Source organism: Eschrichtius robustus, chromosome 19 (genome assembly GCF_028021215.1).
Source record: "Eschrichtius robustus isolate mEscRob2 chromosome 19, mEscRob2.pri, whole genome shotgun sequence".
Classification (NCBI taxonomy): domain Eukaryota; kingdom Metazoa; phylum Chordata; class Mammalia; order Artiodactyla; family Eschrichtiidae; genus Eschrichtius; species Eschrichtius robustus.
Genome location: NC_090842.1, coordinates 12317636 through 12339737, shown reverse-complemented (window position 1 = coordinate 12339737; position 22102 = coordinate 12317636). Strand labels below are relative to the sequence as shown.

General features: G+C 38.1%; 1 protein-coding gene across 1 annotated transcript; it reads left to right on the top strand.

Annotated features, from left to right (window-relative positions):
• The first annotated feature begins 3765 nt into the window (after nucleotides 1–3765).
• Nucleotides 3766–4152, top strand: LOC137753114 (histone H2A type 1-J-like). Its single transcript, XM_068528123.1, has one exon. It carries the CDS (start codon nucleotides 3766–3768, stop codon nucleotides 4150–4152), a length of 387 nt encoding a protein of 128 aa, XP_068384224.1.
• Nucleotides 4153–22102: the final 17950 nt, after the last annotated feature.

The window sequence follows — 22102 nt, the reverse complement described above, 5'->3', positions numbered from 1 at the left end:
GAAGAACAGCATTAGAAACCAAGATATGAGTTATTTTGCTACCAAAATGTCATTTTTCTGAGTTTTCTTAGCTGACAAAGCAAAGAAATATATGTGTGTACACTAACCCATGTATATGCACATATCGATAAATATTTTATATGTAACCATCTTCATGTACATTAAGGTAAACATGAGTTAATGTTGGTGTCTCCAACTGGAATCCATTACCACACAGACTACCTCCTGTTCTTGCTTATCTGAAACATCTCATTCCACCAGTGAAAAACCTGACTCCCAACATTCATTTACTTAATGGCTTTATTATAGATTTCAACATTTATTATTTGTATGCTTCTTTTGTCCGAGAAGCAGACATCTAGATAGAATTAGACATGTACGAGGTTTATTAGGGGAAATACCTGGGCAGGAAGAAGAAAAGAGAGAGCAGGAGTAGGTAGAGAGAGGTTTTAGACCATGATTCAGGTCCCACACTTGTAAAAAGAGAAAGAGAAGAAAGGAAGGAAGGGAGGGAGGGAGGAATGTCCTCGCACTGTGTGCAGCTCTGAGAAACTCTCAACCAGGACGTTGAAGAGACACAACAATTATTGCCCATTAGAGGAGATCCATGTAGGGCAGAAATGGCCTGGCTCCAGTGTCCTCACTGTGCCATCATTCGCTGAGAGCATCTTGGAGAGAGTGTGGCTTTGGTGTAAACATTACAGCAGATCTCAAGGTGCAGACACTGGAGACTGCCATCTGACGATGCTGTTCATTGCAGAAAATCTACAAAGGGAGACCTGAGCCAGGCATTTCCATGGTCATTACAATTCTCTCTCATTATATAGGTCTGTTATGGGTTAAATTGTGTCCTCCCCCAAATTTATATATTGAGGTCCTAACCCCCAGTACCTCAGAATGTGACTGTATTTAGAGATAGGGCCTATTAAAGAAGTAATTAAAGTAAAATAAGATCATAAGGGTGGGCCTAATTCCAATATGACTCATGTCCATAGAAGAAGAGGAAATTAGGACACAAGCATGCAGAGAAGGAAGACAATGTAAAGACACAGGGGAAGATGGCCATCAAGTTGGCCAAGCAGAGAGGGCTCAGAAGAAACCAACCCTGCCAACACCTTGAACTTGGACATATAACCTCCAGCATTGTGAGAAAATTTCTGTTGTTTAAGCCACCCAGTCTCTGGTACTTTGTTATGCCAACTGTAGCAAACTAATACAAGGTCCTAACATTTAAAAGTCTTTAATTAGGTGGAGCTTCAAGATGGCGGAAGGGTAAGACGTGGAGATCACCTTCCTCCCCACAAATACATCAGAAATACATCTACATGTGGAACAACTCCTACAGAACACCTACTGAATGCTGGCAGAAGACCTCAGACCTCCCAAAGGGCAAGAAACTCTCCACGTACCTGGGTAGGGCAAAAGAAAAAACAGAGACAAAGAATAGGGACGGGACCTGCACCTCGGGGAGGGAGCTGTGAAGAAGGAAAGGTTTCCACATACTAGGAAGACCCTCCGCAGGCAGAGACTGCGGGTGACGGAGGGGGGAGGCTTCGGAGCCACGGAGGAGAGCGCAGCCACAGGGGTGCGGAGGGCAAAGCGGAGAGATTCCCGCACAGAGGATCGGTGCCGACCAGCACTCACCAGCCCGAGAGGCTTGTCTGCTCCCCCGCCGGGGTGGGCGGGGGCTGGGAGCTGAGGCTCCACTTCAGTCGGATCCCAGGGATAGAACTGGGGTTGGCGGCGTGAACACAGCCTGAAGGGGGCTAGTGTGCCACAGCTAGCTGGGAGGGAGTCCGGGAAAAAGTCTGGAGCTGCCAAAGAGGTAAGAGACTTTTTCTTGCCTCTTTGTTTCCTGGTGCGCAAGGAGAGGGGATTAAGAGTACCCCTTAAAGGAGCTCCAGAGATTGGTGCGAGCTGCGGCTATCAGCGTGGACCCCAGAGACAAGCATGAGATGCTAAGGCTGCTGTTGCAGCCACCAAGAAGCCTGTGTGCAAGCCCAGGTCACTATCCACACCTCCCCTCCTGGGAGCCTGTGCAGCCCGCCACTGCCAGGGCCCCATGATTCAGGGACAACTTCCCCGGGAGAACACACAGTGCGCCTCAGGCTGGTGCAATGTCACACTGGCTTCTGCCACCGCAGGCTCGCCCTGCATCCGTACCCCTCCTCCCCCCCGGCCTGAGTGAGCCAGAGCCCCCGAATCAGCTGCTACTTTATCCCCGTCCTGTTTGAGCAAAGAACAGACACGCTCAGGCGACCTACATGCAGAGGCGGGGCCAAACCAAAGCTGAACCCCGGAGCTGTGCGAACAAAGAAGAGAAAGGGAAATCTCTCCCAGCAGCCTCAGGAGCAGCGGATTAAATCTCCACAGTCAACTTGATGTACCCTGCATCTGTGGAATACTTGAATAGACAACGAATCATCCCAAATTGAGGAGGTGGATTTTGGGAGCAATGATATATATATATATTTTCCCTTTTTCTCTTTTTGTGAGCATGTATGTGTATGCTTCTGTGTGTGATTTTGTCAGTATAGGTTTGCTTTTACCATTTGTCCTAGGGTTCTGTCCGTTTTTTTGTTTTTTTTGTTTTTGTATAGTTTTAGCACTTGTTATCATTGGTGGATTTGTGTTTTGGTTTGGTTGGTCTCTTCTTTCTTTCTTTTTTTCTGTTATTACTTAAAAATTTTTTTTTAAATAATTACTTTTTATTTTAATAACTTAATTTAATTTAATTTTATCTTTTTCTTTCTTTCTTTCTTTCTTTTTTTCTCCCTTTTCTTCTGAGCCATGTGGATGACAGGCTCTTGGTGCTCCAGCCAGGCATCAGGGCTGTGCCTCAGAGGTGGGAGAGCCAAGTTCAGGACACTGGTCCACAAGAGACCTCCCAGCTGTACATAATATCAAATGGTGAAAATCTCCCAGAGATCTCCATCTCAATACTAAGACCCAGCTCCACTCAACGACCAGCAAGCTACAATGCTGGACACCCTATGCCAAACAACTAGCAAGACAGCAACACAACTCCACCCATTAGAAGAGAGGCTGCCTAAAATCATAATAAGGTCACAGGCATCCCAAAACACACCACCGGACATGGTTCTGCCCATCAGAAAGACAAGATCCAGCCTCATCCACCAGAACACAGGCACTAGTCCCCTCCACCAGGAAGCCTACACAACCCACTGAACCAACCTTAGGCACTGGGGACAGACACCAAAATCAAAGGGAACTACAGACCTGCAACCTGGGAAAAGGAGACCCCAAACACAGTACGTTAAGCAAAATGAGAAGACAGAGAAACACACAGCAGATAAAGGAGCAAGGTAAAAACCCACCAGAACAAACAAATGAAGAAATAGGCAGTCTACCTGAAAAAGAATTCAGGGTAATGATAGTAAAGATGATCCAAATCTTGGAAACAGAATGCAGAAAATACAAGAAACGTTTAACAAGGACCTAGAAGAACTAAAGAGCAAACAAACAATGAGGAAAAACAAAATAAATGAAATGTAAAATTCTCTAGAAGAGATCAATAGCAGAATAACGGAGGCAGAAGAACGGAAAAGTGACCTGGAAGATAAAATAGTGGAAATAACTACTGCAGAGCAGAATAAAGAAAAAAGAATGAAAAGAATTGAGGACAGTCTCAGAGACCTCTGGGACAACATTAAACACACCAACATTCGAATTATAGGGGTCCCAGAAGAAGAAGACAAAAAGGAAGGGAGGATAGCTAGTTGAGGAGATGTTGCTCAGCTCATAATGTCCGGACGAGGCAAACAAAGCGGTAAGGCTCGCGCTAAGGCAAACACTCGGTCTTCGCGGGCCGGGCTTCAGTTCCCCGTGGGCCGGGTGCACCGCTTGCTCCTCAAGGGCAACTACGCTGAGCGGGTTGGGGCCAGTGCGCCGGTGTACCTGGCGGCGGTGCTGGAGTACCTGACGGCCGAGATCCTGGAGCTGGCAGGCAACACGGCCCGCGACAACAAGAAGACGCGTATCATCCCGCGCCACCTGCAGCTGGCCATCCGCAACAACAAGGAGCTCAACAAGCTGCTGGGCAAAGTCACCATTGTGCAGGGCGGCGTCTTGCCCAACATCCAGGCCGTGCTGCTGCCTAAGAAGACCGAGAGCCACCACAGGACCAAATAAGTAACAAGATGCAGCAATCACTTCACTTATCCAGTCCTGGGTTCCAGTTTTGTACCATAATGTGAAGGCTTCAAAGTGAATAGTTGAGGCCCCAAAAGAGAAGAGAATGAGGCTTTAAAGAAAACATGGAAGAGATATTCAGTACAGACCATTTATGGGCTACATATGTAACATGAATGCACTTTAGGTGGGTATCATTCCAGTTACAATTTAGAAAAGAAATGCTATGGGACTGAATGTTTGAGCCCCCTGCCCCCCTTTCATATATTGAAATCCTAACCCCCCAATGTGATGGTATTTGGAGATGGGGGCTTGGGAGGTAAATGGGTTTAGATGAGGTCATGAAGGTAGAATCCTCAAGGTGGGATTAGCACTCTTGTAAGAAGAAGAGACCAGAGCTCCCCACCCACTCCTGGAGCCCACAAAGAAGAAATCACATGAGCACACAGAGAGATGGCAGCACCTACAAACCAGGAAGCAGGTCTTCACCAGACATGGAATCTGTTGGCACCTTGCTCTTGGACTTCCCAGATTCCAGAACTATGAGAAATAAATGTTTGTTGTTTAAGCCAAAAAAAAAAAAGGAAGGGACTGAGAAAATATTTGAAGAGATTATACTTGAAAACTTCCCTAATATGGGAAAGGACATAGTTAATCAAGTCCTGGAAGCACAGAGAGTCCCATACAGGATAAATCCAAGGAGAAACACATCAAGACACATATTAATCAAACTATCAAAAATTAAATACAAACAAAAAATATTAAAACCAGCAAGGGAAAAACAACAAATAACATACAAGGGAATCCCTATAAGGTTAATGGCTGATCTTTCAGCAGAAACTCTGCAAGCCAGAAGGCAGTGACAGGACATATTTAAAGTGATGAAAGGGAAAAACCTACAACCAAGATTACTCTACCCAGCAAGGGTCTCATTCAGATTTGACAGAGAAATTAAAACCTTTACAGACAAGCAAAAGCTAAGAGAATTCAGCACCACCAAATCAGATTTACAACGAACGCTAAATGAACTTCTCTAGGCAGGAAACACAAGAGAAGGAAAAGACCTACAAAGACAAACCCAAAGCAGTTAAGAAAATGGTAATAGGAAGATACATATCGATAATTACCTTAAATGTAAATGGATTAAATGCTCCAACCAAAAGACATAGACTGCTGAATGGATACAAAAACAAGACCCGTATATATGCTGTGTACAAGAGACCCACTTCAGACCTAGGACACATACAGACTGAAAGTGAGGGGATGGAAAAAGATATTCCATGCAAATGGAAATCAAAAGAAAGCTGGAGTAGCAATTCTCATATCAGACAAAATAGACTTTAAAACAAAGACTATTACAAGAGACAGAGAAGGGCACTGCATAATGATCAAGGCATCCATGAAGAACATATAACAATTGTAAATATTTATGCACCCAACATAGGAGCACCTCAATACATAAGGCAAATGCTAACTGCCATAAAAGGGGAAATCGAGAGTAACACAATCATATTAGGGGACTTTAACACCCCACTTTCACCAATGGACAGATCATCCAAAATGAAAATAAATAAGGAGACACAAGCTTTAAATGATACATTAAACAAGATGGACTTAATTGATATTTATAGGACATTCCATGCAAAAACAACAGAATACACTTTCTTCTCAAGCGCTCATGGAACATTCTCCAGGATAGACCATATCTTGGGTCACAAATCAAGCCTTGGTAAATTTAAGAAAATGGAAATCGTATCAGGTATCTTTTCCGACCACAACGCTATGAGGCTAGATATCAATTACAGGAAAAAATCTGTAAAATATACAAACACATGGAGACTAAACAATACACTACTTAATAACCAAGAGATCACTGAAGAGATCAAAGAGGAAATCAAAAAATACCTAGAAACAAATGACAATGAAAACACAAAGACCCAAAACCTATAGGATGCAGCAAAAGCAGTTCTAAGAGGGAAGTTTATAGCAATACAATCCTACCTTAAGAAACAAGAAACATCTCAAATAAACAACCTAACCTTACACCTAAAGCAATTAGAGAAAGAAGAACAAAAATACCCCAAAGTTAGCAGAAGGAAAGAAATCATAAAAATCAGATCAGAAATAAATGAAAAAGAAATGGAGGAAACGATAGCAAAGATGAATAAAACTAAAAGCTGGTTCTTTGAGAAGATAAACAAAATTGATAAACCATTAGCCAGACTCATCAAGAAAAGAAGGGAGAAGACTCAAATCAATAGAATTAGAAATGAAAGAGGAGAAGTAACAACTGACACTGCAGAAATACAGTGGATCATGAGAGATTACTACAAGCAACTATATGCCAGTAAAATGGACAACATGGAAGAAATGGACAAATGCTTAGAAACGCACCACCTTCTGAGACTGAACCAGGAAGAAACAAAAAATATGAACAGACCAATCACAAGCACTGAGATTGAAACTGTGATTAGAAATCCTCCAAGAAACAAAAGCCCAGGACTAGATGGCTTCACTGGCGAATTCTATCAAACATTTATAGAAGAGCTAACACCTATCCTTCTCAAACTCTTCCGAAATATAGCAGAGGGAGGAACACTCCCAAACTCCTTCTACGAGGCCACCATCACCCTGATACCAAAACCAGATAAAGATGTCACAAAAAAAGAAAACTACAGCCCAATGTCACTGATGAACATAGATGCAAAAATCCTCAACAAAATACTAGTAAACAGTAATAAACAGAATCCAACAGCACACTAAAAGGGTCATACAACATGATCAAGTGGGGTTTATCCCAGGAATGCAATGATTCTTCAATATATGCAAATCAATCAATGTGATACACCATATTAACAAATTGAAGGAGAAAAACCATATGATCATCTCAATAGATGCAGAGAAAGCTTTCAACAAAATTCAACACCCATTTATGATAAAAACCCTCCAGAAAGTAGGCATAGAGGGAACTTACCTCAACATGACAAAGGCCATATATGACAAACCCACAGCCAACATCGTCCTCAATGGTGAAAACCTGAAAGCATTTCCACTAAGATCAGGAACAAGACAAGGTTTCCACTCTCACCGCTATTATTCAATATAGTTTTGGAATTTTTAGCCACAGCAATCAGAGAAGAAAAAGAAATAAAAGGAATCCATATCGGAAAAGAAGAAGTAAAACTATCTACTGTTTGCAGATGACATGATACGATACATAGAGAATCCTAAAGATGCTACCTGACAACTACTAGAGCTAATCAATGAATTTGGTAAAGTAGCAGGATACAAAATTAATGCACAGAAATCTCTTGCATTCCTATACACTAATGATGAAAAATCTGAAAGAGAAATTAAGAAAACACTCCCATTTACCATGGCGACAAAAAGAATAAAATACGTTGGAATAAACCTACCTAAGGAGACAATAGGCCTGTATGCAGAAAACTATAAGACACTGATGAAAGAAATTAAAGATGATACAAACAGATGGAGAGATAGACCATGTCCTTAGATTGGAAGAATCAACACTGTGAAAATGACTATACTAGCCAAAGCAATCTACAGATTCAATGCAATCCATTTTTCACAGAACTAGAACAAAAAATTTCACAATTTGTATGGAAACACAAAAGACCCCAAATAGCCAAAGCAATCTTGAGAAAGAAAAACGGAGCTGGAGGAATCAGGCTCCCTGATTTCAGACTATACTACAAAGCTACAGTAATCAAGACAGTATGGTACTGGCATTAAAACAGAAATATAGATCAATGGAACAGGATAGAAAGCCCAGAGATACACCCATGCACATATGGTCACCTTATCTTTGATAAAGGAGGCAAGAATATACAATGGAGAAAAGACTGCCTCTTCAATAAGTGGTGCTGGGAAAATTGAATAGCTACATGTAAAAGAATGAAATTAGAACACTCCCTAACACCATACACAAAAATAAACTCAAAATGGGTTAAAGACCTAAATGTAAGGCCAGACACTATCAAACTCTTAGAGGAAAACATAGGCAGAACACTCTATGACATAAATCACAGCAAGATCCTTTTTGACCCACCTCCTAGAGAAATGGAAATAAAAACAAAAATAAACAAATGGGATCTAATGAAACTTAAAAGCTTTTGCACAGCAAGGGAAACCATAAACAAGAAGAAAAGACAACCCTCAGAATGGGAGAAAATATTTGCAAATGAAGCTGCTGACAAAGGATTAATCTCCAAAATTTACAAGCAGCTCATGCAGCTCAATATGAAAAAAACAAACAACCCAATCCAAAAATGGGCAGAAGACCTAAATAGACATTTCTCCAAAGAAGATATACAGATTGCCATCAAACACATGAAAGAATGCTCAACATCATTAATCATTAGAGAAATGCACATCAAAACTACAGTGAGATACCATCTCACACCAGTCAGAATGGCCATCGTCAAAAAATCTACAGACAATAAATGCTGGAGAGGGTATGGAAAAAAGGGAACCCTCTTGCACTGTTGGTGGGAATGTAAATTGATACAGCCACTATGGAGAACAGTATGGAGGTTCCTTAAAAAACTAAAAATAGAACTACCATACTACCCAGCAATCCCACTACTGGGCATATACCCTGAGAAAACCATAATTCAAAAAGAGTCATGTACCACAATGTTCATTTCAGCTCTACTTATAATAACCAGGACATGGAAGCAACCTAAGTGTCCGTCAACAGATGAATGGATAAAGAAGAAGAGGCACGTATATACAATGGAATATTATTCAGCCATAAAAAGAAACGAAATTGAGTTATTTGTAGTGAGGTGGATGGACCTAGAGTCTGTCATACAGAGTGAAGTAAGTCAGGAAGAGAAAAACAAACACTGTATGCTAAGACATATATATGGAACCAAAAAAAAAAAAAAGGTCAGGAAGAGAAAAACAAACACTGTATGCTAAGTCATATATATGGAACCAAAAAAAAAAAAAAGGTCATGAAGAACCTAGGGGCAAGACAGAAATAAAGACGCAGACCTACTAGAGAATGGACTTGAGGACACGGGGAGGGGGTAGGGTAAGCTAGGACAAAAGGAGAGAGTGGCATGGACGTATATACACTACCAGATATAAAACAGATAGCTAGTGGGAAGCAGCCGCATAGCACAGGGAGATCAGCTTGGTGCTTTGTGAGCACCTAGAAGAGTGGGTTAGGGAGGGTGGGAGGGAGGGAGACGCAAGAGGGAAGAGATATGAGGATATATGTATATGTATAACTCATCCACTTTGTTATAAAGCAGAAACTAACACACCATTGTAAAGCAATTATACTCCAATAAAGATGTTAAAATAAAATAAAATAAAATACTTAACAAACTAGCACATAACACACGTGTTCAATTAAAAAATACATATTTTAAGAAAAAGTCTTTAATTTAAAAAAATCTATCTCAGACATAAAGTATTCAAGTAATTACAGGTAGAGTGCTATGATGTCTGGCATTTATTTTGATATACTGCATCCAAAAAAAGGAGGGTAGATGATGAAGAATGGCAAAATGATTATTACTGTGGAAATTTTGAGTATATGAAAATTCATTATCCTCTCTATTTTAGTGTATGATTGAAAATTGACATAATAAGTAGTTTCAATATGTAACTAACTCATTACTATTAATTATTATTATTATTTTTTTAAAGATTTATTTTATTGATTGATTGATTGATTGATTGCTATGTTGGGTCTTCGTTTCTGTGCTAGGGCTTTCTCTAGTTGCGGCAAGTGGGGGCCACTCTTCATCACGGTGCGCGGGCCTCTCACTATTGTGGCCTCTCTTGTTGCGGAGCACAGGCTCCAGACGCGCAAGCTCAGTAGTTGTGGCTCACGGGCTCAGTCGCTCCGCGGCATGTGGGATCTTCCCAGACCAGGGCTCGAACCCGTGTCCCCTGCATTAGCAGGCAGATTCTCAACCACTGCGCCACCAGGGAAGCCCACTATTAATTATTGATTAGTGTGCTGGGCACAGCATGCCAGGATCTGTATGGATTTAAAAATGTTAAATTTAGAAAACCACCACAACAATAATGGCTACCCACTGAAAGTCAGGAGTTCTACGGTACACTTTATATATGGTACTCCTATGGTTATAACACAGACTAATAAGGTAACTGTTATTGGCACTAATTTATACAGTTAGTGAACAGCTTAGTTTGGACTTGAACAGTAGCCTACCTGTTTCAAAAGCCAGAGTTATTTCCACTATACTTTTCCATTCTGCCACTGTGTCCCACAATAAGAACTACTTTTATTGTATGTATATATGTGTCGAGCATTTTGTTGGGTGTCATATATCGTGAAGGAGGGTCAAATTTGAAAAAAATACTTTTTATGCATCTACTGATACGGTCATATGGTTGTTCTAATTTATTCTATTAAGGTGGTAAAATGTATTAATTGCTTTTTAATATAACTTTATTTGCATATAATGTATAATTAACTGCACAAATTTAAAATTAACAGTTTATTAGATTTTAATATATCTAAGCATCCATGAAACAATCACCACAATTGGGGGTACTATTTCTACCAGCCTCCTGCCCCCAAAGGTTCCTCATGCTCTTTTATAATCCCTTCTGCCCTCTCAAAACCCCCGCAACCAGTGTTCTGTTTCATGTCACAATAGGTTAGCTTACAGTTTTTAGAACAATGATCAGCAAACAATGGCCTGTGGGCCAAATGTGGCCCAACCTCCTGCTTCTGTAAACAAAATTTTATTGGAACACAGAAGCATTCATTTGTTTACCTGTTCTGTGGGTTGGAGAACACAACCAAAGTTTTGGCAGTTCATAAGTCTCCCCTGGCTTTTAATTTTCGCCTGAGTCTCCTTGTATTTTCTCTAGGAATATATAAGGCCTCATGACCCAAACAGTGATATTTGGAGAGATAGGACCCTCTCTAGTCTATTCTGAGTGTTTGTGCAGTTTCGCACATGTACACAGCCTTCCAGGAAGCTAGAGATATGGGAACTTATCAAGGCCCACTATGAGTGTATCATTCCATGATCCGTGTTAAATTTCTGGCTAATTGGGCAGTCTGCTGCCTGTCTCAACCCGAATTGCAGTCTCATGCTAGCTGTGATTTCAGTCTCCCCATTTGTTTGCCACCAGAATTGCTACTGTTTTGGCTAATGTCCAGGAGTTTGGGATTTTTCTACGTTCTGATTCAAATTAAGTAAGTGCCCTCTAGCAGTAGAACAGTTGGTTCCTGCTTAGCAAGCTAGTGGGGTAGGAGTGGGGCAGATGAAAGCCGCCCCAAGCTAAAACTCCATCAAGTTCCACTGTTTTTGCCTCGGGTTTGGTAGTTTTTCTTCAATCAACTTTTCTTCATTTAAAAAAATATGCCTCTGGTTGCTCTCCAGAGTACTGGAATTATTTCTGTCAGTTTTGTCCAGCTGTATCATTGCTTTTTGGGGAGAGGTTTTGCAGAGCTCCTCACACCTCCATTCCAGAAGTCCTGCCCCCTCAATGCCCTCTTTTTTTTAACTTTTTGTTTTATATTGGAGTATAGTTGATTAACAATGCTGAGGTAGTTTAAGGTATACAGCAAAGTGATTCAGTTATACATATACATGTATCTATTCTTTTTCAAATTCTTGTACACACTGCTATATTTAAAATGGATAATCAACAAGGACCTACTATATAGCACAAGGAACTCTGCTCAGTATTATGTAACAACCTAAATGCTCAGTGCCCTCTTTTGAGAAGTGTTATTATTGGTCCTATAATTCCCTCATTCTCCTTACTAATCCCCACCTTCCAAGAGTTGTCAGGTGTGACTTTCATTTTTCTTTGGCAAAGTTAAAAAAGTTACATACTGTTTTGTGACCCTCATTACATCTTCTGTGCTGTTTATAAATTATTTGATTCATTTAGCAAATATTTACTCTGTATTTACAATTTGCCTGTCAGTGTGGCAGGTTCTGAGTTAGGAGAGGTGCATCAAATTGACTGGGTCCTTGCCCTCCTGAAATTCACATAAAGTACATACATGATAAATAGGTAAAATCACATGTGAAAACAATCGGTGCTTTTAAGTTAATAAAACTGTTCTAAAAGGGGACTGTGGTGGTGGATGGGGACTGTTTTAGATAGAATGACGTGCTTTTAAAAGGTGATAGGTGAGGTATGGATGGTAAGAAGGAGTCTGATGTGGTAATTTGGAGGGAGTGTGTTTCAGGCGGAGAATCCCAAGGGCAAATATTTTTAAGCTGCCTAGTAATGGCCTGTAAAATGATAGACCTGGAACCTGGGTGAGATGAAGACTGGTAAGCGGGAGCAAGGGCCAAAAAAAAAAAAATTTATGTCAGTAATTGTTACAACTATTGGAAAACTAATGAATGTTAATTGACATGAATTTGAGTATGTAGGTAACATGCTATAGAACCCAGTAGTATGGTGAAATTACATTTCCCTCTTTGGAGTTTCAGTAACACAACTCTATTTACGCTCATTGGAGAAAGTTCCTTTCAAATGGGTGCTCCCTTTTTATACCTTTCCAATTTGATGGAGGTTTTTTATTATCTAAATTTCAAACTAGATATTTGAACTATTGGATTGGGATGAAAGAACTCAGACATAATTTTAACATTTTATTTTGGATTGGCTAATATTTCAGTTCCTCATACTGTCTAGATGTTTCATGAACAAAGAGGTGCCTGACACAAATAAGGATAAAAACTGGGTTTTGATTTTCTCTCACCTACTGATTGAGGTCAGGGCGCCTTAACATGATAAGAGAGGTTTCCTTATGACAAGTGTATTAGGGCTCTTGACACTGAAGCCTGGTTAAAAGTTAAAGTCCAGTATCCTTATTTTTCAAAATGAGTTTTTGTCGCAGCTAAACAGTTGCCAGGGGATTTACATGTTGTATAGCTATGGCAGCGTATGACAGCTGCAGCAAATTATAGAACCCCATCCTGACCTTAGTTTTTCATTCATTCATTCATTCATTTATTTATTTATTTATTTATTTATTTATGGCTGTGTCGGGTCTTCGCTTCTGTGCGAGGGCTTTCTCTAGTCGCGGCAAGCGGGGGCCACTCTTCATCGCGGTGCGCGGGCCTCTCACTATCGCGGCCTCTCTTGTTGCGGAGCACAGGCTCCAGACGCGCAGGCTCAGTAGTTGTGGCTCACGGGCCCAGTTGCTCCGTGGCATGTGGGATCTTCCCAGACCAGGGCTCGAACCCGTGTCCCCTGCATTGGCAGGCAGATTCTCAACCACTGCGCCACCAGGAAAGCCCTGACCTTAGTTTTTAATAAACGTAAAAAAAAGGAAGGAAGTATCTTACTTTCAGATATGAAAGATAAATATCTAAGCAAGAATTCAAATAATGAATTACTGTTTTAGGCTGGACATTAACTGAAGCAGATGCAAATAATGGCATCTACCAAGGCACCATTCCAGGACGTTGTATGGTGTCTCTCATAGGCTGCAGAAAAGAAAGAGAAATTGAACTCCTCCAAACACGTAGAGATTTCTTTATACACTAAACTTCTAAGAACAGTTAAAATTTTGACAGTATATGACACTTCATAGTGTGGTGTCACAACTTTTATATATTTATGAAGAAATGGAAGCAGATTAATATATTCCTACTAAAATATGGATACATGTTCTTTAAAGGATGAATATATATTGTTTTAATACCTATTTCAGCAGAGGACTGAAATAACACAAGTGCCTTCCATGAAAATGATGAAACCTGAAACATGTGAAGTGTGAAAAGAATCTTCAGAGAAATAGTAAATGTTTAAAAGTCAAGCAGAAAGTGCTGAGAATTCCCATATAACCATGTTCCCACACATTCACAGCCTCCCCCACCATCAACATCCTGCACAGAGTGGTACTTCTGTTGCAGTTGATGAACCTACATTGATACATGATCACCCAAAGTCCATAGTTTACATTAGGGGTCATATTTGCCATTGTACCTTCTATGGGTTTGGACAAATGTCTAATGACATGTATCCACTATTGTAGTAACATACAGAATAGTTTCACTCCCCTAAAAATTCTTTGTGCTCTGCCTATTTATCCCTGCTTCCCTGCCACCCCCTGGCAACCAATGATTTTTCACTGTCCCCATAGTTTTGTCTTTTCAGGAGTGTCATATAGCTCGAATCATACAGTATGTAGTCTTTTCAAATTGGCTTCTATAAGTTAGCGATATGCATTTAAGATTCCTCTCTGTCTTTTCATCACTTGGTACCTCATTTCTTTTCAGTACTGAATAACATCTCTTTGTCTGGATATACCAGTTTATTTATATTCAGCTACTAAAATACATCTTTATTGCTTCCAAGTTTTGACAATTATGAACAAAGCTGCTATAAACATCCATGTGCAGGACATATGTTTTGTGTGGACAGAAGTTTTCAATTCATTTGGGTAAATACCAAGGAGCATGATTGTTGGATCATATGATAAGAAAGAAACTGACCAACTAACTTCTAAATTGGCCATACCATTTTGCATTCCCACCAGAAATGAATGAGAAATCCTGTGTTTCCACATCCTTACCAGTATTTGGGGTTTTCATTGTTCTGGATTTTGGCCATCCTAATAGGTGTGTTGTAATATGCCATTATTGTTTTAATTTGCAATTCCCTAATATCAGATGATGTTGAACATTTTTATATGCTTATTTCCTGTCTGTATATTTTCTTTCTGAGGTGTCTGTTAAAGTTTTTGGCCACTTTTAAACTGAGTTGTTTGTTTTCTTATTATTGTGTTTTAAGAGTTCTTTGTATATTTTGAATAGCAGTCCTTTATTAGATATGTCATTTGCAAATATTTTCTCCTAGTCTTTGTCTTGTTTTCTCATTCTCTTGACATTTTTGATTTTAATGAATTCCAGCTTACCTGTTACTTCTTTTGTGAATCATGCCTTTGGTATTGTATCTGAAAAGTCATTGCCATACAGAATGTCATCAAGATTTTATTTTATGTTATCTTCTAGGAGTTTTATAGTTTTACATTTTACATTTATGTCTATGATTCATTTTGAGCTAATTTTTGTGAAGAATGTTGGGTCTGTGTCTATGTGTCTGCATTCTAGAGGGTTTTGTTGTTGTTGTTGTTTTGGTAGGTGGATGTCCAGTTGTTCCAGAACCAGTTTGTTGAAAAGGCTGTCTTTTCTCCATTGTATTGCCTCTGTTCCTTTGTCGAAGATTATTTGACTTAATTTATGTGGGTTTATTTCTGGGCTCTCTATCCTGTTCCATTGATCTATTTGCCTGTTCTTTCGCCAGTACCACACTATCTTGATTATTATAGGTTTATAGAAAATTGTGAAGCTGGGTAATGTCAGTCCTCCAACTTTGTTCTTCTCCTTCAACAGACCTTGGCTATTCTAGGTCTTCTGCTTCTCTATATAAACTTTAGAATCAGTTTGTCAGTATCCACAAAATAGCTTGCTGGGATTTTTTTTTTTTAACATCTTTATTGGAGTATAATTGCTTTACAATGGTGTGTTAGTTTCTGCTTTATAACATAGTGAATCAGCTATACATATACATATATCCCCATATCTCCTCCCTCTTGCGTCTCCCTCCCACCTTCCCTATCCCACCCCTCTAGGTGGTCACAGAGCACCGAGCTGATCTCCCTGTGCTATGTGGCTGCTTCCCACTAGCTATCTGTTTTACATTTGGTAGTATATATAAGTCCATGCCACTCTCTCACTTCGTCCCAGCTTACCCTTCCCCCTCTCCATGTCCTCAAGTCCCTTCTCTACATCTGCGTCTTTATTCCTGTCCTGCCCCTAGGTTCTTCAGAACCTTTTTTTTTTTTTTAGATTCCATATATATGTGTTAGCATACGGTGTTTGTTTTTCTCTTTCTGACTTACTTCACTCTGTATGACAGACTCTAGGTCCATCCACCTCACTACAGCTTGCTGGGATTTTGATTGCACCGATTGTATCATTTTTTAACTGTTTGTATCAAGATCCAAATAAGGTTCAGGTATTGCAAACTATTTACATATCTTTAAGTATCTTTTAATGTACAAATTCTATTTCCGTATCTCTTTACATGCAACTTATTTATGGAAGGAATAGATTTATTTATTCTGTAGAGTTTTCCACAGTCTGGATTTTGAATAGTGCATCTTTCTGGTGATATTTAGCATGTTCCTCTGTTGTCTGTGTTTCCTGTAGATTGGAAGTTAGATCTGTAGGTGTAATCAAATTCAAGTTAAAATTTTGGGGCAAAACTGCTTCATAGATGGCCTTATATACTTCCATTAGAAGGTACCCAATTCCAACCTCCATCTCTCTCTCTCTCTCTCTCTCTCTCTCTCTCTGATGCCACATGCAAAATAGTGGTATTCTAATTCTCCTATTCCCCTTTCAAATATTAGTTGAAATATTTCTAAAAACAGAAGATCTCTTTTGTCAACTATGTGGTTACTCAAGGATGTGGCTTATATAGAAAAAACTTGATATTTTTTCCTTTATTTTCCATAATAAACAGTTGGTTCCTTAGCATTCCTCAAAGTTTATTAAGAGAAAATTTATCACTAATAGTGGAAATGTCTTTAACTTCATTAAAAGATATTATGAATAACTTTATGGCAATAAGTCTTAGAATTTAAGTGAAATGAAATTTTATAGAATTTTTTTCTAAAAAAATACAATGTACAAAACTAAAACCAGAACAAAAAGGAAATATGAATGTGAAATAATGGTTAACTACATTAAAACTCTAAGTAAAAATCTTGGTTGAAAAATCTTTAGTCCTACATAGTTTCATTAGTGAGTTTTGAAAACATTCAATGAAGGAATATTTCAATTTCTATGCCAGTTATTTCACAAAAAAGATGGAAATGCTTCCTAAATCATTTCATGAATCTAGTATATCCTTGATACCAAAACCCAACAAGAATATTCAAGAAAGGAAAAGTATAGACAAATATATTTCATTAATATGAATGTAAAATTCTAAATAAATTTATAAATCAAATCCAGTGATTATAAAACAGGACAATATATCATGAACAAGTGAGGTTTTTTCCAGAGATGCAAAGTTGATTTGACATTTTTAAATCAATAAGTACAATTTAAACATTACCAGAATGAATGAGAAATGTCAAATTCTTACCTCAGTAGATGAATAACAATCATTTGATAATTCCATACTCATTGTTCAGAACATTTAGCATACTATCAATGGAAAGAAACTTCCATAGTATGAAAGAATCTATAAAATTCTAAATAATTATTAATGTTGAAATATCAAAGATTTCATTTCAAGAAAGAATAAAACAAGGAGGCTTGCTATCATTACGTCATTCAACATGGTAGTGGAGAGCTCAACCAATTCAGTAATGCAGACATTGTAGTGAACAGAATAAGTAAAAGGAAGCCGGCCATTATTCGTTACAAACATAAATGTGTACATAGAAATTATTTCAGCAATCTAAGCACAAAAAATTACAATACACTAGTATCTAGCTATATATAAAATTGGTATAAAATAGTCTAATTTGATATTTTACAAACTTATAAAGAAGGTGAATAAACACTTTTCCTAAGGTCTTAACATTTAATACAGTAGAAAAATCTATGGATTTTTATTTTCAACTCAAAACCAGGCATCAGTATGTACATGCTGTATATCACAAATGATTTTAATAATATTTTATTTACCAGACACAGGAACAAAATTTACCCATTTCTTCTAAGGATTACAATTAGATTTTACGTATACCAGAAATGACCTGCCATAAACAGAGCTGGAAATGATGAAAATTAGTGCAACGTGGTACATGGATAAAAGAACAAATAACATTTTGTCTGTCTTCAAGAATGTTGCTTCCTTCTGAAATTAAACCCAGCAGGTAGGAAGATTCTAAACAGACTTCAAATCGTTGAACATCTGCTCACCCTAGCACAATCTAAAACAAGGAATGCATAACATTTTACAATGCTAAAATTCATACAATCTAGTTAGAATCATTACACGATTAAATTTTGGCAGGGGGGAAGAATATCTCAAACAGAATCCAAAATGTTTTTACTTTCAAGTCATAAAATACTGTGAAACTGACCCAAACAGCTCTTTCATTATGTTAAAAATAGTTGAATATCTTTTGCTAATTTAGGTTTGTATCATTTCCTAAAATTTCTCAAAATGAAGAGTAAAATTAATAAACCTTAAGGTCAATTATATTTAAATGAAATGGAAATTTAGATTTCTGCTTTAAGATGAAGCTGCTTGATTTTCTTCTTTCATATTCAGGTGGCACTATAACATGTTCTGGTTTGCTGCAGATAAGAAAGGGCTCAGTGCAGGTTGGAGTGACAAAAATACCCAAGAGTTTATTCTGCTTACTAATGCCATGGTTATTCAAAAGAAGTGGGTGGACGCTTCTAGTCCTGATGTCATAACTCACAGCCATTGCAGAACTTGAATGTTCTGCCTCTATAGAAAGATGTCACCTATTCTGATTTGCCTACGTCCCCGTGTATCCTTCTGAGAATTTAAAGAACAGTGGGTAAGCAGCTGCCATAGATGGCTCAAGAATTTTGTACTTCACAGCTGATTTCATTTCCTTAGTTCATTTTCTGTGCAGAAAAAGTCATGACACCCTTCAGCTTTCAAGTTGGTCATTTCCCCAGTCACAGACAAAACATGTCGAACCCTATCTGACATTCTCAAGAAGACAAAAATATGTGATAAATGGATCCACAGTTTTCCAGGGCTTAAGGGAAAAGAGGAAGGTATGACTTATAAAGGGATAGTATAGGGGTTTTTTCCTGGGGTGATAGAATTATTCTGTATCCTGATTGTGATGGTAGTAACATGAATCTATACATGTGTTAAAATTCACAGATGTGTACACCAGAAAAGAGAGTCAACTTTACTGTTTGACAATTTAAAAGATAAAATTTTTAAAAATCATCCTAAAAGAAAATTCAAAGTGTTGTTATTTGTAGAGAGGTTCTCTGTCTGACCCCAGATCCCCACCCACACAATCCAGTTAAGTAAAAAGTTTTCCAAGCACAGGCTTCCATGCTACTTTGTGCCTTAAACAGGATTATTTAAAAGCATGCTAAGGCAATTATCTCCTGTTGATGCCAAAGGAGAAGAAAAAAGCTGCATTTTAAAAAGCTTTTAAACAACATTTAAAGCGATAAACAGCCTTTGAAAAAGCTATTTTCTTTTCTTTAAACATGTCCCCTCTCCCCACCACAAATGGGGCTTTTGTTGGTGCCTGTAGGAGACTGCAAGCAAAGGCAATAGGTTCAAAATTCTTTGCTTTAATGTAAAATTGATTTGAGATTGCCCTTTCCCCTTCCCTTTGTCGAATCGTCAAGATCATATTCCTGTATCATTATTCAACAAGTATTAGGACAAAGAACAATCCCGAGTTTGATTGCACAGCAATATAGAAAAGGAAATCTAAGGTTCCTGGGACTTATTTTTTGTTGCATTGTGTCCCTTATATTTCTGTTACTTCAGGTTTTTTTTTTTTTTTCCCCAAGAGTGGAAAATTATCAGATAATAAAAATGTAGAGATAAGCAGAAACAGAACTGTGATGCTATGATTTGTCCAAGAGAAACAAAAATCATAAACTTATCAAATTCTAAGGGTTATATCTCTGAACAGTTTATTTATAAGAGGATAATTTATATGAGAATTTGTATGACAAAACTGCATACATGGCTATAAAATCGGAAGTAAATCAACAAGCTAAATATCATGGAACTTGTATCAGGGACTTCAGCAATGTTCTTTGCACTTGGCCTTTCCTCTTTGTGCAGTGAAAGGAAAGTAATCAACTTTCTTACTCAGAAAATAGCTAAATTGTAAAGAAATCTTTTTGAGATTTTGTTTTTTATATAAATTTATCTTAGTGAAATGAATCCCTGAGTTTCGAGCCAAAATCATTGATTTCCTGGCTAGAAACATAGGTCCTTTTGCCTGGATTTGTGGTGAGCTTGTTCATTCAAGATAACTTGATTCAGAACAAAAAGTAAGATCTTCCTCAGAACTGATGATTAGAAATCAGTCAATTAGTGAAGAAAATTGGTAAAATTTATTAAATTATATTTAGAAAGAGGTAGCATAGAGAAGTTATAAAATTATTTCAGCATGGGAACAGACTTATCAAATACCTGACTTTTCCTATAAGCAATGTGATTTTACCTGAATTAATTAATGTAATTGAGGCATATTTTCTCTCAGCAAAGTTAGATAATAATAACTCTCTCTTACATTTGCTGTGAAAGTGAAACAATACCTATGTTTTAAAAAGGTCTAGCATAGTTCCTGGCAGATAATAAGCATGTGCTATTCCTTCTCCTTGTCTTTTGACGTTAAAAACCACGTTTCTCAAACTTTTAAAACCCATAGAGGCTGATATTTTCTAGTGAACTCTCACCTGGCACCCAATATGTACCACATGAAATCAGAGCTTTTTGGTTGAAGAGGAATTGAAGTCCTGCGTTCAGAGTCCTGGAGCCTTCTTCTGTCTGCTTTCCTCTCCCCACCTCACTTGCACCCTCTCTCCAACTTCCGATCTCCCTCCTCCACTCCTATCCCCACCGCTACAGTTCTAGATGCTCTGCCTCAATATCCTAGGACTCCAGTCAAGAAATGCCATTTTAAAACTCTAACACCAAAGTTTAGAAAGACAGCATGGTCAGATTTAATAGCCACAAGTGTCTTATGTACAATAATAGTCACCACAAACATATTAGACACAATCGTGTTGGTTAAAGAGGAAAAATCATAAAAATATTCATGTGAACCCAGTGTTTTATGTTCACTCAAAAACACACACATGCACATTATTTGAGTCTTTTTGCATAGAACCAGTTCTTTATTTTTTTGAAGAACAGTGTTCAGTTAATTGTAGTTCTTGGGAAAAATATGCCTGTAATTCTATTACCTGTGATATCTAATTTGACTTTAAAAAAAGGGTACAGTTCAGTAGTGTTAAGAATATTCACTTTTTCATGAAACAGAACTTTTTCATCTTGCAAATCTGAAACCCTATTCCTACTAAACAACTCCCCATTGCCCCCTTCTGATGGCATTTTTTTAAGTAAAGTAATATGTTGAAGAGACTTGTGTAGCAGTCTAAGATCAAAATCTTTCCGGTTGTGTTCCTCAGGTTGTCCTGGACTGTCATTCATGTCTAATTCAAAAGCATTATTACATTGTTTCTTTACTGCATCTTTCTAAAGCATTCAAGTTACTTTTCTCAGAAGAAGTTGGTATCACCTCTCCCTCAGGTTTCTTTGTTTTTTCATTATAATTTTGTTATAATTTAATTACATTTCATATATATCAAGCACAATTAGCTTAAGACATAAGAAGTATCTCCACTCACTCTTATTAAACACATATTTGTTTGGAGAAGCAGTGACAAGCACTCTAGCAAATGGTCTACAAGCCCTAAGTTGTAACATGTTATAAACATGCTATGAACACGTGTGAAATATATGTATTAATACATGTTTGTCAAAAATGGACATCATTGGCAACAAGAAAGAAAGTGCATTGCCATTTATCTATCTATCCAAATATCTATCTTATCTGTAGGAATATATATATCTATATCAATTTGAAATACACAATTGGAGCTATGAAAATGATCATTGCTGCTGATTGCTACTTTGAAAATGGTTATATATAAACAATATTATATAGGTCAAGTACTTTATTTATTTTAAAGATTTTTTTTTTGATGTGGACCATTTTTTTGAAGGCTTTATTGAGTTTGGTACAATATTGCTTCTGCCTTATGTTTTGGTTTTTTGGCCACGAGGCATGTGGGATCTTAGCTTCCAGACCAGGGATCGAACCTGCACCCCTGCAATGGAAGGTGAAGTCTTAAGCACTGGACCGCCAAGGAGGTCCCAGGTCAAGTAGTTTAATACTTGGCTATATTAT

What these genes read in the sequence shown, in the direction of transcription:
- LOC137753114 (XM_068528123.1), top strand. Translation starts at nt 3,766, where the DNA reads ATGTCCGGACGAGGCAAACAAAGCGGTAAGGCTCGCGCTAAGGCAAAC.